The sequence below is a fragment of the Amblyomma maculatum genome, chromosome 1 (genome assembly GCF_055883805.1).
Source record: "Amblyomma maculatum isolate TAMU_Amacu chromosome 1, ASM5588380v1, whole genome shotgun sequence".
Lineage (NCBI taxonomy): Eukaryota > Metazoa > Arthropoda > Arachnida > Ixodida > Ixodidae > Amblyomma > Amblyomma maculatum.
Genome location: NC_139344.1, coordinates 181,665,360 through 181,678,598, shown reverse-complemented (window position 1 = coordinate 181,678,598; position 13,239 = coordinate 181,665,360). Strand labels below are relative to the sequence as shown.

At 47.9% G+C, this 13,239-nt stretch overlaps 1 protein-coding gene across 1 annotated transcript in view; it reads right to left on the bottom strand.

The window, feature by feature from the left end:
• Positions 1–11,981, bottom strand: part of LOC146205047 (uncharacterized) — a 129,670-nt gene extending 117,689 nt beyond the window's left edge. The window contains exon 1 of the mRNA XM_084589734.1: positions 11,933–11,981. Within this exon, the coding sequence (XP_084445860.1) occupies positions 11,933–11,981 (49 nt within the window). The remainder of the gene's footprint in view (positions 1–11,932) is intronic.
• Positions 11,982–13,239: the final 1,258 nt, after the last annotated feature.

Genomic DNA, 13,239 nt, shown 5'->3' with positions numbered 1-13,239 from the left:
TCTTCTGCAGAGAATATACACGGATAGAAGCTCACAGTCATTGAAATTAACATATCGCCAGAAATGAGCGCTGATTGTTTTGGTTCTAGGTTGTCTAATGAAGGATATGGCTGAATGCTTAAAGGAAGCAAAAACAAGACGTGATGTGAGGAATTGTGATAAACGAGCGCAGAAGAAAACGTGCTTTAAGAAAACGTACGTACTCTCCCTACAAGCACTCCACCACGCCTTGAAAACAAAGGGACAAAGCAAAAAGTTTCCAATATTTTCAAGCATGCGCACTGTTATCGTCTGCGTGACTGTGCTGCGCACTGCTACAGGAATGCTTTAAGGCCGATGCCAGCTTCGGGAGCTTCGTCCCCGGGTCTGAGCGGCGAGCCTCTCGGTTGGCCGAAGTGCGAGGAGCAGTACGTAATGGGGCTTTCATGTATGTTTAATAGCAGCCCGGAAAGGAACTGACCTGAAGTACACACGGTCATCTCTTTCTTTCCTTCGCTGCGGCTGCTTCTACTGTGAATGCGTCCGCTGTTGTAGCAGCGGAGGCATTCACCTTTGCAATGCGGCCTTGTTTGTTTGTTTATTTTTTTCAACTGAGTCCGAATGTGCTCTTTGTTCATGAACGTGGACCAGTCTTTTCAGGAGGGGAATAAAAAATAACTTTGGGACGATGCGTTTTAGTCCCACGTCCCAAAAATAAAAGGTCTGAAAGCAAGCTGCTCTTTTTATCAACGCGCTTTCTGTAATCCCTCTTACCTTCGAGGAGAGGGAAACAGAGAGGAAGGAGGGGCTCACATTTGACCAAATATGGCCTGGCCATCTAGAAATCGTCTTCTGTAGAGCGTTTCGATCCTTTTCGCAAATGTCTCTTCCGAGTATACGTTTGCCAAATGAGCTTTGCGAAATGGAAAGACTGGAGAGAGGTTTGCTCGGGATAACTTTGCCTTCCACTGAGTTTCAGTTAAACAGATACAAAAGAAAAAGAAGCTGCCGTCGTTTCTGAGGGCGAAAGCTGGCAAGTAAAAGTAGGAAGCTTCCCCTTGTGTGAAAGGGGAAACCAAAGCGAGGGACAAGTGGGCTTCGTCGCACTGCCGACAGAGTGAACCAGAAGGGCTCAGAGACGGTAGGGTGAACCTGAAATAATTGACTCCAAGCATTTGAGCCCTATAAGAAGCAATTTGTAAAGATAAAAATTGCTTGAAGGACAGGCGCGCAATGGAGACCGTCCTGATTTATCGATTGCGAATTTCTCAGTTGAAGATAATGCGCCGACATGCTACTTGAATCCAGGCAAGGATATCAGTAAAATAGATTTGGCGAAGAGTTATAACGTTTCAGAATTCTAGAACCGTCGATAAACTCTGTCTCAATGCAACCATGCAACGGCGTATTTTAAAGTTAAATTGCTGCCGTTGCATTTAGCTGGGATTCAGTTTACCTGATTGTGACCACCTTTTTAACTGTCGGCGTTAAAGACCCCGTTCTCCAAAAATCCGACGTTGGCGTTGTCGGTGTAGGTGTCGTGAGTAAAAATTCGCAGGAATACCTCTGGCAGGTTGGTAGTTGACAGGTGTCATGGCCAGGCGCTTATTGGTCGGCCGGTAGTGTGATGCCACGAGACGACAGAGCATGGACGGCCTGGCAGGAGCGGCCAACTCGTGCTCTTTCTAGCGTTATATCTATGTCAGTTTCTCTTGCAGACAACGTGGTATCTTACGCCTGTACGCCAATGAGTATGTGTGATATAATAATAGAGGCACAAATTAAGGTATTAGTGATTAAAATAGTAATGAAGTGCAAGTACGTTGGCGGGCATCCGCAAAGGTGTGGCAGACGGGCTTAATTAACGCTAGCGCTTTATACTTTAAGAAGCGGATCTCAAATGTCCTCCCGCCCCCCTTCCCCCATTTTTTTTTTATTTACAAATATTGCCAGCCAAAAAACGTGCCGCCTTGGCTACTTCGCCAAGTTTAGTTGGACTATTCAATTTATTATCCAAATCCAAAGAAGAGATGCTTCCTATAGATGCGCAGAAAATAGTTACGACAAAATTTTTTCTAGCACCTAGGAATCACACATGTTCGGTATTCGAACCAGGACGCAAGTTCATCGCATGCAGCCTAAATGAGAGCTATCAGCGACAGAGGACTGTGCGTGGGGGAAATGCACGTAGCATTTCGCTTAGCCCCACGCAGTGATAGCTTACGGAGCTGGGACCACTATCGCCGCGAAAAGGGGTGCGGGCTTCCTCGCGGAGAAGAAGGCGTTGATGCTGGCGACTCCTGCGCTTGGCACGCTTCCAGTAACGCTTTCGCAAAGCGCCGCCACGCTTTGCTTGCCAGTCTACGCGGCCCGCTTCGCCCTGGCAGAGGATCACACCTGCGGGTATTACGGGGCGAGCGCTCTCTGATACGCTGTCTTCACGCGACGTGGTCCAAGCTGCAGAGATGCAATCGGTTCGCTTTTCGCGCAACCAGCGCGGATTTTTCGCAAATGATGTTTTCGAGTCCCAAGTGCGTTTTTATACGCTTGCCTTTTGAATACTGAGTTAGGATTGCTGAAAACGTCGGCGGCGCCAGGTCGTTCTTTTTTACCTAGTTGCGACACGGACGTACAAAAAAAAAATAAAAAAAATGCTCCGAGAAGAAACGTTGTCGCTTTCCGGGCAATTTTCGCTAGGAACGAAGAATTGGAGCGAAAATTGTCGCGGAGGGAGCAAGGTCGGGGTCCGTTCGGCGCCCGCCGGGGAGTGTCATGGTAACGCCGCCACGACGCATTGTCTAGATCACGCCATTTTCAAATCAGGCGCCGCTCGCTCTGCAGCCTGTTTCAATCTTGCACAATTTCGTCTTCACTTCCGCACCCGCCTAACCCCATTCACCATAACAAAAACACTTCCTGATACCTCCGCATGAAGTCCGTTTCAATGACGCGAAACTTGAGCAATCTTTTTCTGTAAATTAATTGATTAATTACCGTTGCGCATGAGTACTGCTATGCGAGCTGGAGAGCTGCGATTTGGCGCTTTCGTCCGAACATAGCGAGTCGCTGTTTTTTTGTTCCATTTCAACGCAAGACGCTGCTTAGCACATGGAAACGAATCTGCGTTGCCGAACTGTGTTGGTCGCTGTGGCCGCATCGAAACCAAAATGCGTGGCCCGTCTCGAGCGAGGGCCGAATCGCTTGTGTGCACCAGTTCGATCGTTTCGGGTACAACTAAATAATTACAAAGTAACCACTGCGTTGGCTCCACTTGTCAGTGGCGTAAATGTCTGCTACTTGCGGTGCCGTGCTTATGAACTACTTACACGTCACTAACTATGCAGGAGCACGCTTATTTGCGACGGTAGCTTGCAATCGCTGACGACTTCGATCGTGTTTCGGCATAGCAAAACCGCACACACACAGACACAGTGATGTGATTTTTCATTACTGCGCCACACTTCAGTGACAAAACTTAGTGCTTAGCCGCTAATAGTGACGCAATGTTTTGTTTGTTTGAAAACCAGCAATTTCTTATTAACAGCGGAGCGCGTATGATCGAAACGGATGCAAGCTGAGGTTCTCGGTAAACGAAGCTACGGTTCATGAGTGCTGCCTGGTTGACATTGTTCAGATAAGAAGGGCAATTTTTGCTTTAGCTTACCGAAGCGAAGACAGCATCATTTATTACTCCGATGGGCAAATATTATGCTGACAGCTTCAAAATCATCAAGCGAGAAAGCAAAACACAGCCAAGTACACCATCTCAGCACTCATAAGAGAGCGATTCGCGTTCGCGCTGTTTGGTTGGGCTTAAAGGGCTCAGTGAATCTTCAGCGGGTATAGAGCGTCATCGCAGATAAATCAACAAGGCCGGTGCATAGTCTTCCTTGCCAGCTGTCAGCGTCCAATGGGCGATAAAGGCGGAACAAATGAACCTGCGCGCGCGGGCATGAGTCGATCGACTCAGGTCTATATGCTCGCATTTGCTGAAACTTTGTTGCCAATCGTGACGTACGTTGCTGTAGTGCGCTGGCCTTGTCGAGATCTCGGGGGTGACGGTTCAGAGTTGCAAGGAAAATTATCAATGACAATGTTAAAGTTCCGAAGAATTTCAGTTCTAGCCGAGCGCTTAACCCCCCATCTTCCTTCTTTATCCCTTTGATGTCGGCGATAAATAAGACGGTTACGAGTACTAGTGTATACCGCTGAATTTCTCAGCATCATTAATTGTCCGTCGCAAACAGAACACAAAAAGCCGAACGAATAGCGTCGAGCTGACGCTCCAACGCCCGACTGGCACTGTGAGTCATGGTTCGCCTGTCTTGCGTCTGGCAGCTTCAGCTTCGCTGGCGTTTCCTAATCCTGGCGTAGTTGCCTCGCCTTCGCGCTTCGGGATCCTCTCGCCGTTAAGGATATCGCCCCGCTTCACGGACATGCAACTGGGCATCTTTACGCAGTCGCCTCGCGACGACGTTCGCAGAGCAGTTTCGAGTGCCGCTGCGGGTGATCCACTTCCTCCGCCCTGTGACTAACGACAATGACTGAGAAGGGACGGCAAGTTCATGCGCGTGACGTTAACCTTTACCATGTGACATCTAAAGTGAATCGATCGCCGAACGCCTCGAAACCGGCCCACCTTTCTTTATAGAGACAGCTCTGCGAAACTGGTGCGCCTCTATGTCCCTTGCCATGCGATCTGTCTGCGCACATTCGCGAGGATCACGGTAGGTCCCGGATGAAAACCGCGACTCTGGTGTTTTCACGTCAACATGCGGCGTGCTTATAGCCTAAACTGAAACATACGCACCGAAAGCAAAATCTTACACAGCCAACCCACACCTAGCGCCAGCTTGTCAGTGTTGCGACTCAAAACAGGACTGGCAAAAAATTTACTCACACGTGCAAGAATGACACCAAACCTGCGATGCATCACGAATCGTTTCCACGAGCGAGCAGCTTGTAAGAACTCGGCACCCGGCTAGACGCTGTAACTGCAGCTTCTGGACGCCACTTAAGCATATAGTACATGCATTGGCAAAACAACTCTGTGGGCCTGTATCGCCACTATTGCGAATCGTGCACCCCAGAAAACCAATTAAGGAAGTAATTTGTCATCACCGTCCGCATGAGCGCAGCCGTCCGCCTACAAAATAAAAGCTTCCTAGATTTCTCAGAATTGTCGCGCAAAAAGAACAAAAACTGAAGAAACAAGGCCAGCTTTTTTTTTTTTTTTTGGGGGGGGGGGGGGGGGGGGGGGGCGTATGACTGTGCTCATGTGGGCGGTAATGAGTAATTACTTCCTTAATTGAAATCTACTCCACGTTGGGGATTCTCCTAAAAGCAGGGGTGTAACATAGCCCCAAGAAAGAGTGTTTTAAAAGAATATCTCTAATAAATAAAGAGCTTTAACGTATCATTTGATTGCTTTTTATTAAGTATTCATTGGGGTTGCATTTGTCGCATATTAAGCCCAGTTTTAATCGATGGCAAAAAAACATTTGGCGAAGAAGCGCGTACTAATCGAGGCGCGACCGTCGAGTACTAAATGAAAACCGCTTCAAACTAAGATTAACCGGGAAGCTGCTATGTCAACCGTACGCGTACTGCCTACATAATGGCGTGAAAAAGTTCTTCGCGGTAACGTTTGAAAACTCTCGATTGCCACCATTATTCATGTCAAATTAATTTGTTAAAAAAAAAAAGCTGTAAACCAAACTCTGGGTGCCAAAAGCAGGCATGTTTTTGTAGTAACAATATCTTATCGGCAATAGGTCGCGTACAGTATTCATGCTGCTCTGAAATAATTTTGGGGCATATTTAGGCCTATTTAAACGTTGCGTTTAACGCAACAATGACTCGCTCCAGTGCAAGCTGCATTTAGTTACAAACTACACTTATTGGACGTGCGCCCCGAATAGCCGCACTCTAAGCACCGAGACGCATTTAATTTGCTCCAGCGCTGTCACAAGAGCGCTGGATCGAATTTGCGGCTGCAGCTAACACCACGCGGATTTATTCATCATTTTCTATCGGAGGGTATAGCTGGTGGCAAGGTGGCAGCAAAATTTCTAAGAATTGGCTCCAAGTCCCAGCCTCCGACAGAATTCAAAAAAAAAAAAAAAAAAAAAACTCTTTACGTAAGAAGGAAAGCAATGGTCAGCGGAATAAGTTTAACAGAGCGACCACCGGGCACTGGGGACGCAACGCCTTGTCTTATAGCGAAGCCATCCAATTACCGTTCTTTCGTTAGGGCTCCTTACTTTGGAAAATACAGGCCGCATAGTCTCTGAAATCAGTTAATGCTGATTAATGGCTTGTCTGTTGTCCGAATTTGCTTTCATTTTGGAAGAAAAAAAAAAGGACAAAGTGGGGCGCAAAATAAACAGGGTTCTCCACTTGAATCTGCCAAAATCGTATTAACTGGCTTCGAAATGTACGTCCAGTATAAAAAAGAAACGAACACACACATACCCAAGCAAACATGTAACACAAGAGTTTTCAAATATCGAAGGAAGAACGCGACATGTGCTATAAATCCTTTAGACGAATGTGCTGTAGGGAGAAGTTGGCGCCAGAGTCCATTTCAGTAAAGGGAACCCGAACATAGACTCCACGCCTTTTGCGGTTCTCAAAGGGAGATGAGCAGTACCTAAGCCACCAGCATAGCTGCGCCACTGAGGACAATCGACGGCAGAGTGTGCGCTAGCCTGTGAGGTTCACTAAGAGCAGCTTTCCGGCCGATGGAAGCATTTCCGGCGGGAGTGGCTTCACTTCTTTCACGATGCCGTTAGAAATATTAACGCTAAATTTTTCGCTGACTGCCCGAAAAATGGTGCTTTAGAAAAAAGAAGCAAATAAATAAAAGAAGGAGAAAAAAGAGCTGCAGTGAAGAGTGGAAAGTAGCGTTTGCCCCCGAGCGCTAAGCGCACAATAATGGACGAAAAATGAAGTACTAGCTAGGCTAAAAATGCCGGAAGCTAGCGCTGCCGAGAGTAATTATTCATTCGGTCCGAGCTTCCGCTTTATGCCCGCTCTTATAATGTATGCACGCACGCGCGCGCGCATGTGTGTATGTCAGAGAGAGAGAAAGAACGGAGCTCCAACATATTCTACATATTCTAAACGGTGACCAAAAGGGAGTGCTGCACTTTAAAAACAAAGAAGAACCAGGACGTGATGAGACTCAATTTTTCGCGGTGAAAAGTCTGAAGCAATCTAGTTGGCTCCATGCGTTTGATGCGAGCATTTATGGGCATTTAAATCGCACTATTTGCTGAAAGTGAACTTAAATATTTGCTGCTAACAAATACCGCCGAATCTAAGTACTCGAGGCCTGGGGTAAAGCGCATGTTTAAGGTATATGCATTCTTACGCGAGAGTATGAAACACGCCTCACATCAAATCAACTCGCTCTTTTGACCACTTGCATTTCTTTGTCGACGCTGAGAAGAGGTGCTTGCTAGTGGCTGCCGTCACTGCCGGCGGGTGGGCTCTATATTAGGCGCTCCATGCTGCCGCTGCACACAGGGTGTTTTCATTTCCTGCTTGGCGAGAAATCCGTATCAGCAAACGGACTCACTGAAATCAGTACGCGTTGCCATTGTGAAATTGTGAGCCCATTCTCCTACAAAAAGTTATTTATCATTAAAACTCTAAAGTTTTTGCGAACCAGAGAGCGCAAGTCGGGTCTCGAGCATTGGGAAACAGGGAAAACAAGCTTATATGCGCGGACTGCTTGTTCTCGTCACAAACACAATCACGTCGATACCTCCTTTCAGCGTATTGTTATTTCCAAATCTGTGCGACCTATTTGATGCGAAGCATTTTCTCAGTGAGAGGATGATTGTACTAGCAAACGCATTTAGGACTCAACTGACTTATTATTATTTTTTTTTTCTGTACTGCCGGCATACAATAGCTCTCTAGCGAAGCGATCGCGCCTTCCCGGGGCACAACGGCCCTGTAGCGCACTTTGATCCTGTCGGCTCTGCGTCGCATCTCCACCCGCTGTTCCAGGGAGTTCATGTTTTCTTTTTAGCTCGGTCAGCCTAATTCATTCTCCGTGCGGTGAACAACAGAGCTCAAGTCGCGCAAGTCGGGCGCTGAGCGCATTAGCATATTCAATTAGAGCAACTGTGCGGCACTGCTGTAGGCAGCGGGACATTAGTCGGGAGCTGCCTGGCCGTTGATTTCGTGCCTGCTGTCATGGGCATTTCCATCTAGCCGGCTCTCTGCGCTTCTCTCACGCCGGGGTATTACGGAGACGTTTTGCGGGTGTGCTTTTGCTTCGAGGCTCTCTGGCCGAAACACAATAGGATACGACGCAATAAACGCGTTGGCCGCATGTCATTCTTCTACCTACAAAGCCAGCGTGCTCACTGTCACTGCTGTTGTGTGGTAGACATAATATCTGCGTAGCGAAAATATGTATCTCACCATTACACGCATTTATCTTCGCGTTGCCTAATTTATTTTTTATGGCAGAGACCCAGAAAGCCTACGCAGTGGAAATGATAGCCAGAGCGATGGTGAAAATGGACGTGGGCACGCACGTGTGCGCACCCCTACACGTACAGGGACCCGAAATATTTATTACGTACAGGGCCCGAAATATTTATTACATCTTTATATATTTTTTCACGTGCCATCTGTTTAGTTGCTTCTAGTGCGCAAAAAAAAATAGGCTGTATTTCAGCTGATTAGTTTCAGTCTCTGATGTAAAAAAATTTCGATGCAGCCGGAAATTCTTCTATGCAGTATATGCTTTGTAAGCGCTGCGAAGAAATATTCATAGAGCGTAGAAAAAATATATTTTTTCCCTTCTGCGCGTTGAAGTTCCCCAAATAGTTTTTGCAAACTCATGTTCATTTTTAAAGCTACGCTGACTGACAAAGTTTCGCAAAATTAACCGTCTGCTCGTTGTCACGAAATAAAAAGATTATGTACAAACATTTCCCAACCGCAAGCGATCGGTCTATTTTTTTCGAATTTACAACGTTCCGTAGATTCTGTTCGTTCTATATTAGAAAAAAAAAAAAAAAACAAGACAGTGGAGATGTTTAAACGCTTATGGCGGATTTTAGAAAAGGCCGTAACAATTCGTAAAACAATCCATATCGTCGGAAAACGCTCTGCTATGTTTGCTTCAAGCCTCTTCTAAGCCCTCTAACGGGCCTTATGAGCCTCCATCTTCGCTTGTAGAGATTGTGTTAGGTGTACTTGTTTTCTAGGTGACATCAATGCCTCGAAATTAATTCTACAACGACACCGGTTATACAGAAGGGAAACGCTAGAACCTAACCTAAGAAGTACGATATGTATCATGTCTTTGAGTGCGCTCCCGAATTTGGCACCTAAAGAGTGCCCTCTAATGCACACGGGTGTACAGGTGGTACAAATGTTTATGCAGTGCAAAAATTAAAACAAAAACTGGTTTCTCGGAAATCTAAGCATACAGCCCGGAATTGAAGGGTGTGGTGAAGGCTGCTCTGTGTGGGTTGTAGTCCATCCCTCAATGCAATGCGGAACCTTTCGAGAGCAAATAAATACGTTTTTTTTTCTACGTTCCGGAAATTTTTGTGCGCACTTGTAGGTAAATGCTACTTCGTGAGTGTGTCGTGTATCAGTGATTCTAGAGTGTCTGCCAAAATACTGAAAAACAATAATAAGCGATTGAAATGCGATGCTCCCAGAGCTAGTACCTTGAGAGTGCACGACAGTGCTCCAATACTGTGACCACGTGCATAGAGCATGCAGAGAGTTATGGTGGAGGTTTGGTACTTCCGGGAAATCTGAAAAGAACGCGATGTTTTCCTGTCCTGATAAACTAGCTGGCTAACCTGAAATCATGCACGAGATTTCTCGCCGCCCGCCACGAAATTTGACATTTAACAGCTTGTGACAGGGCAGTCATCGCTGCCAACCTTGAAATTTAGTGAGGCTTTATATTCCCCACTAGTACAAGACCAGGACACGAAGATTACGGGCACGTGACAGTTGGTTAGTGACATGGCTGGTCACTGATTGGTTGGCAGTTTGTGTGACGTCACGAGACCACGTGTCATGTACGAATTCGCGGAAGCTGCCAACTTGGGCAGGACATTGGAGGTGTGAATTCACCGAGCCGAAACCTTGGAACCCGAGTCAGACACGATATCCCTAGGTCGTGGGGTGCACGTTCGTGCGGCGTGGTTAAAGCGAGGCTTGAGGTCTATGTTGCATCCGGCCAAACTGGGCAGCATACATCACGATCGTCCTCTCAAGCATGCCTCTGAGAAGTTGTTGTTAGCGGCTATAGCATAACTCAGCATTTTACAAAGTGACGCAATATAAGGTGCAGAGTCTGTAAAATGTTACACATGGTCACGATTCACAGTCATCGTCATCACTCATGACTCATAGTCATTATGCAATGTAGGATGAGTGAGCACGTTTTAAAATAATGTGAAGTAATGAAATAATTCCGCATTCTCACATATAAGCAGTCCTAAGTACCTCTGCCGATTTTTTTTTTTTTCTTGAACAGGGCATAAGGGCACACTTTAGTGTGCGAAGGGGAAGGTAGGAGGCGTGTACCGTGTTACTTGGTTTGGTTTAGAGGGTTGCAATGTCCCCAAAGGGGAAAGCCGTAGTGGAGTGCTCCAGAAATTTCAACCATCTTAGGTTCCTTAACGTGGATCGACATCGCACACTACATGAACCCCTTGATTTTCGCCTCCTCCGAATAGCGGCCGCTGAGTTCGGCAGTTCAGCTCCCTAACCACTGCGCCACTGTGGCGCGGGACACGCGCTCTATGGCCCCTTTAAGTTTTTACTGAGAGGAAGTTAGTTTTAGAGCCACTCTTCTCGTGCACTTGTCAAAATACAATGCTGTCGTCACACCGGGAACATTCGACCAGTTTTCGCGTGGTGAGTGTTGCAGGAAAAACGTGCAAATGCGTTTGACAAGAAAAGAATGCGCTGTTGAAAAAAAATGGCTCAGAGATAATCGTGAGCAGCGATTAAGAAGCAGCATGCATGACGTGAGAGCAAAATGCTGGTTATATTTTCCTTGCAAGTACTATCGGAATAAAGTATCTCCAGAACCCGCGGAGTGTTCTTGGCGCACAGGTTTCACGTCTGCCAACAACCGCCGCATTTCGCAACAACTCATTACAGCGTGTGAGTCCCATTTTCCCTTCCACAAGTTAGACCTGCAGCCACCAGCTAACAACGAAGTATCGGTTTCAGTTACCTCTCACACCTCCCCGATATCAAGTCTTTACCGAGCGAAACAAGGATGCTATGCGCACGGGAAACATTTTATGCCTGTTTGCTTAATGCATAAGTAAAAAGCTGCAATAAGCAATGTTTTATGAGTGTATTAGACAGCTATCATACAAACGAGTATTGTGCAATGCAAAGTGTGTCTTCAATAATAAGAGAGAAAATAACGTTTCGCTCAGTTTCAGTTAAGGAAGTTTCGCCTCACAAAGACCCTTAATGCAAAAAAGCCCGCTTTCAAGGGGCTAAAGTAAGGTCATTTTTCAACGTTGGCTAGGGGTGCCCGCCGGAAAATGATGCGTTTAGAAGATGAGAGTGCTGCATTTCGCGAGAAGAAGAGGCACTTGTCACTCGATCCGCGCTGTCGTGTCATTTCCACGCATTCGTGATTCTGCAGAGGCCTGCGTGCTCTGTCAGCGCGCCGTGTTTCGGCGGTGGTGCCAATTAGCGGCCTGAGCAGTGGAAGCGTGTCAGCGGACGGCCCGACTCACGTGCCGTCGCGGGCAGAGGCGGCCGCGCAGCCTGCAGCCGGGTTGCCGAGGCAGGCTGCGCCGGCCCTGCACGCGGCGGCGGCGGCTCACTTGTGGCGCGCGCACTGCCGCGACAGGGGGCTGGCGGCACGTCGCCGACCACGTCGTGACACGCCTGTCGGCTGCCGTGACCGACTTTGCCTGGGACGTCTACTCACGGCTTTCGGTGCGCTGCGTCTGTGCTCTCCTGTCGTATTTGGGCGGCATGCCTTTCTAGCCTGGCCGTCAGCTTGGTCCGACCACCATCCTCCCCCTGCGCGACCCGAGCTCTCCCCGCGCATGCGCACTGAGCAGCTCTTAGGCGCTTCACGGAGCAGCACTGTTGCCGCTACCAGCGCTTCTCGGCGTCCGCGCGCACCGCCCCGGCCGAAGCGCCGCCGGCGCGCACCCGAAGGGGGGGGGGGGGGGGGGGGCAAGAGGGAAGTCGCGCCACCCTTCACCGAAAAAGGAGGAAGGGGGATGAAAAAAAAAGGAGGGTGCTCGTTTCGAAGGCGCCAGCTCCCTCCGCTTCGGGACACAAAACACACCCTGGGGTGCTTTCGGGCTGCGGGGGCAACAGTTGCGCTGCGCGGGCGCGCTTGTCCGTCCAGTGTGGGCGTTTTTCTGAAAGGGTCCTGCGTTGAGTAATTGCTCAGGCCGGGCCGTCCGCCTTCGAAGGCTACGAAAGAGAACGGGACAATGGGGAAACTTTTCAAAACGATGGCACGATCGAGGCTGTGTTCCTACCCGAGCGCCGCTGCGCGCGCGGCGCTGAAAGACCAAGGAGACGCCCGCTGCTCTGCAGCGACACAAAAGAACCATCCTGCGCGTCCACTCTTTACTACCTCTAGCCGAGTGATGCTCCGCTTTTTGTGTCGCCCGCCACCACTGGACTGCCAATAAGAAATAGCAGAAGGTGGTAGCACTAAAAGCAACACACGAGGCACCTGCTTGCAATCTCTTTAGAATACGCAGTAAGCGCATTCACTTTAGACAGTAGAGGTGCACAGGTGGAGGCCTAGCCCGTGTATTTTTCTTATCTAATTTTCTACAGTGACTTGCTCTCCCAACCAAAGACTTCTTTCTTAGCAACTCTATGATTGCCCTTTTGTCAGGTCGGCATTATCAATGTTGTGATGAAAGAACATCTTACCGCAACTTTCGATCAATATTTCTTGTTATTTTAAGTTCACAACACCGATCTCATTGGTGCTCGTTTCCATGCTTGCTTCAATTGGAGCCTTTATATTCGCACGAAAGATGAAACTGAATTTATTCGCGTGAACTTGGTAATTACTGGTTTGAAAGCTCTTGTATGCATGGACAGGTTTAATGCAATTAATATCCAGGACTGGGCTCTCCTATACGAAATCAGCTTAAACAAGTGACTTAAAAAGCATGCTTTCAAAGTTTTGCCTTCGTGCAATAAAAACTACTAAGTGCGCAGCGCGGTGATTCACGTCCTATGCTGCTCAGCTTTCCAGCT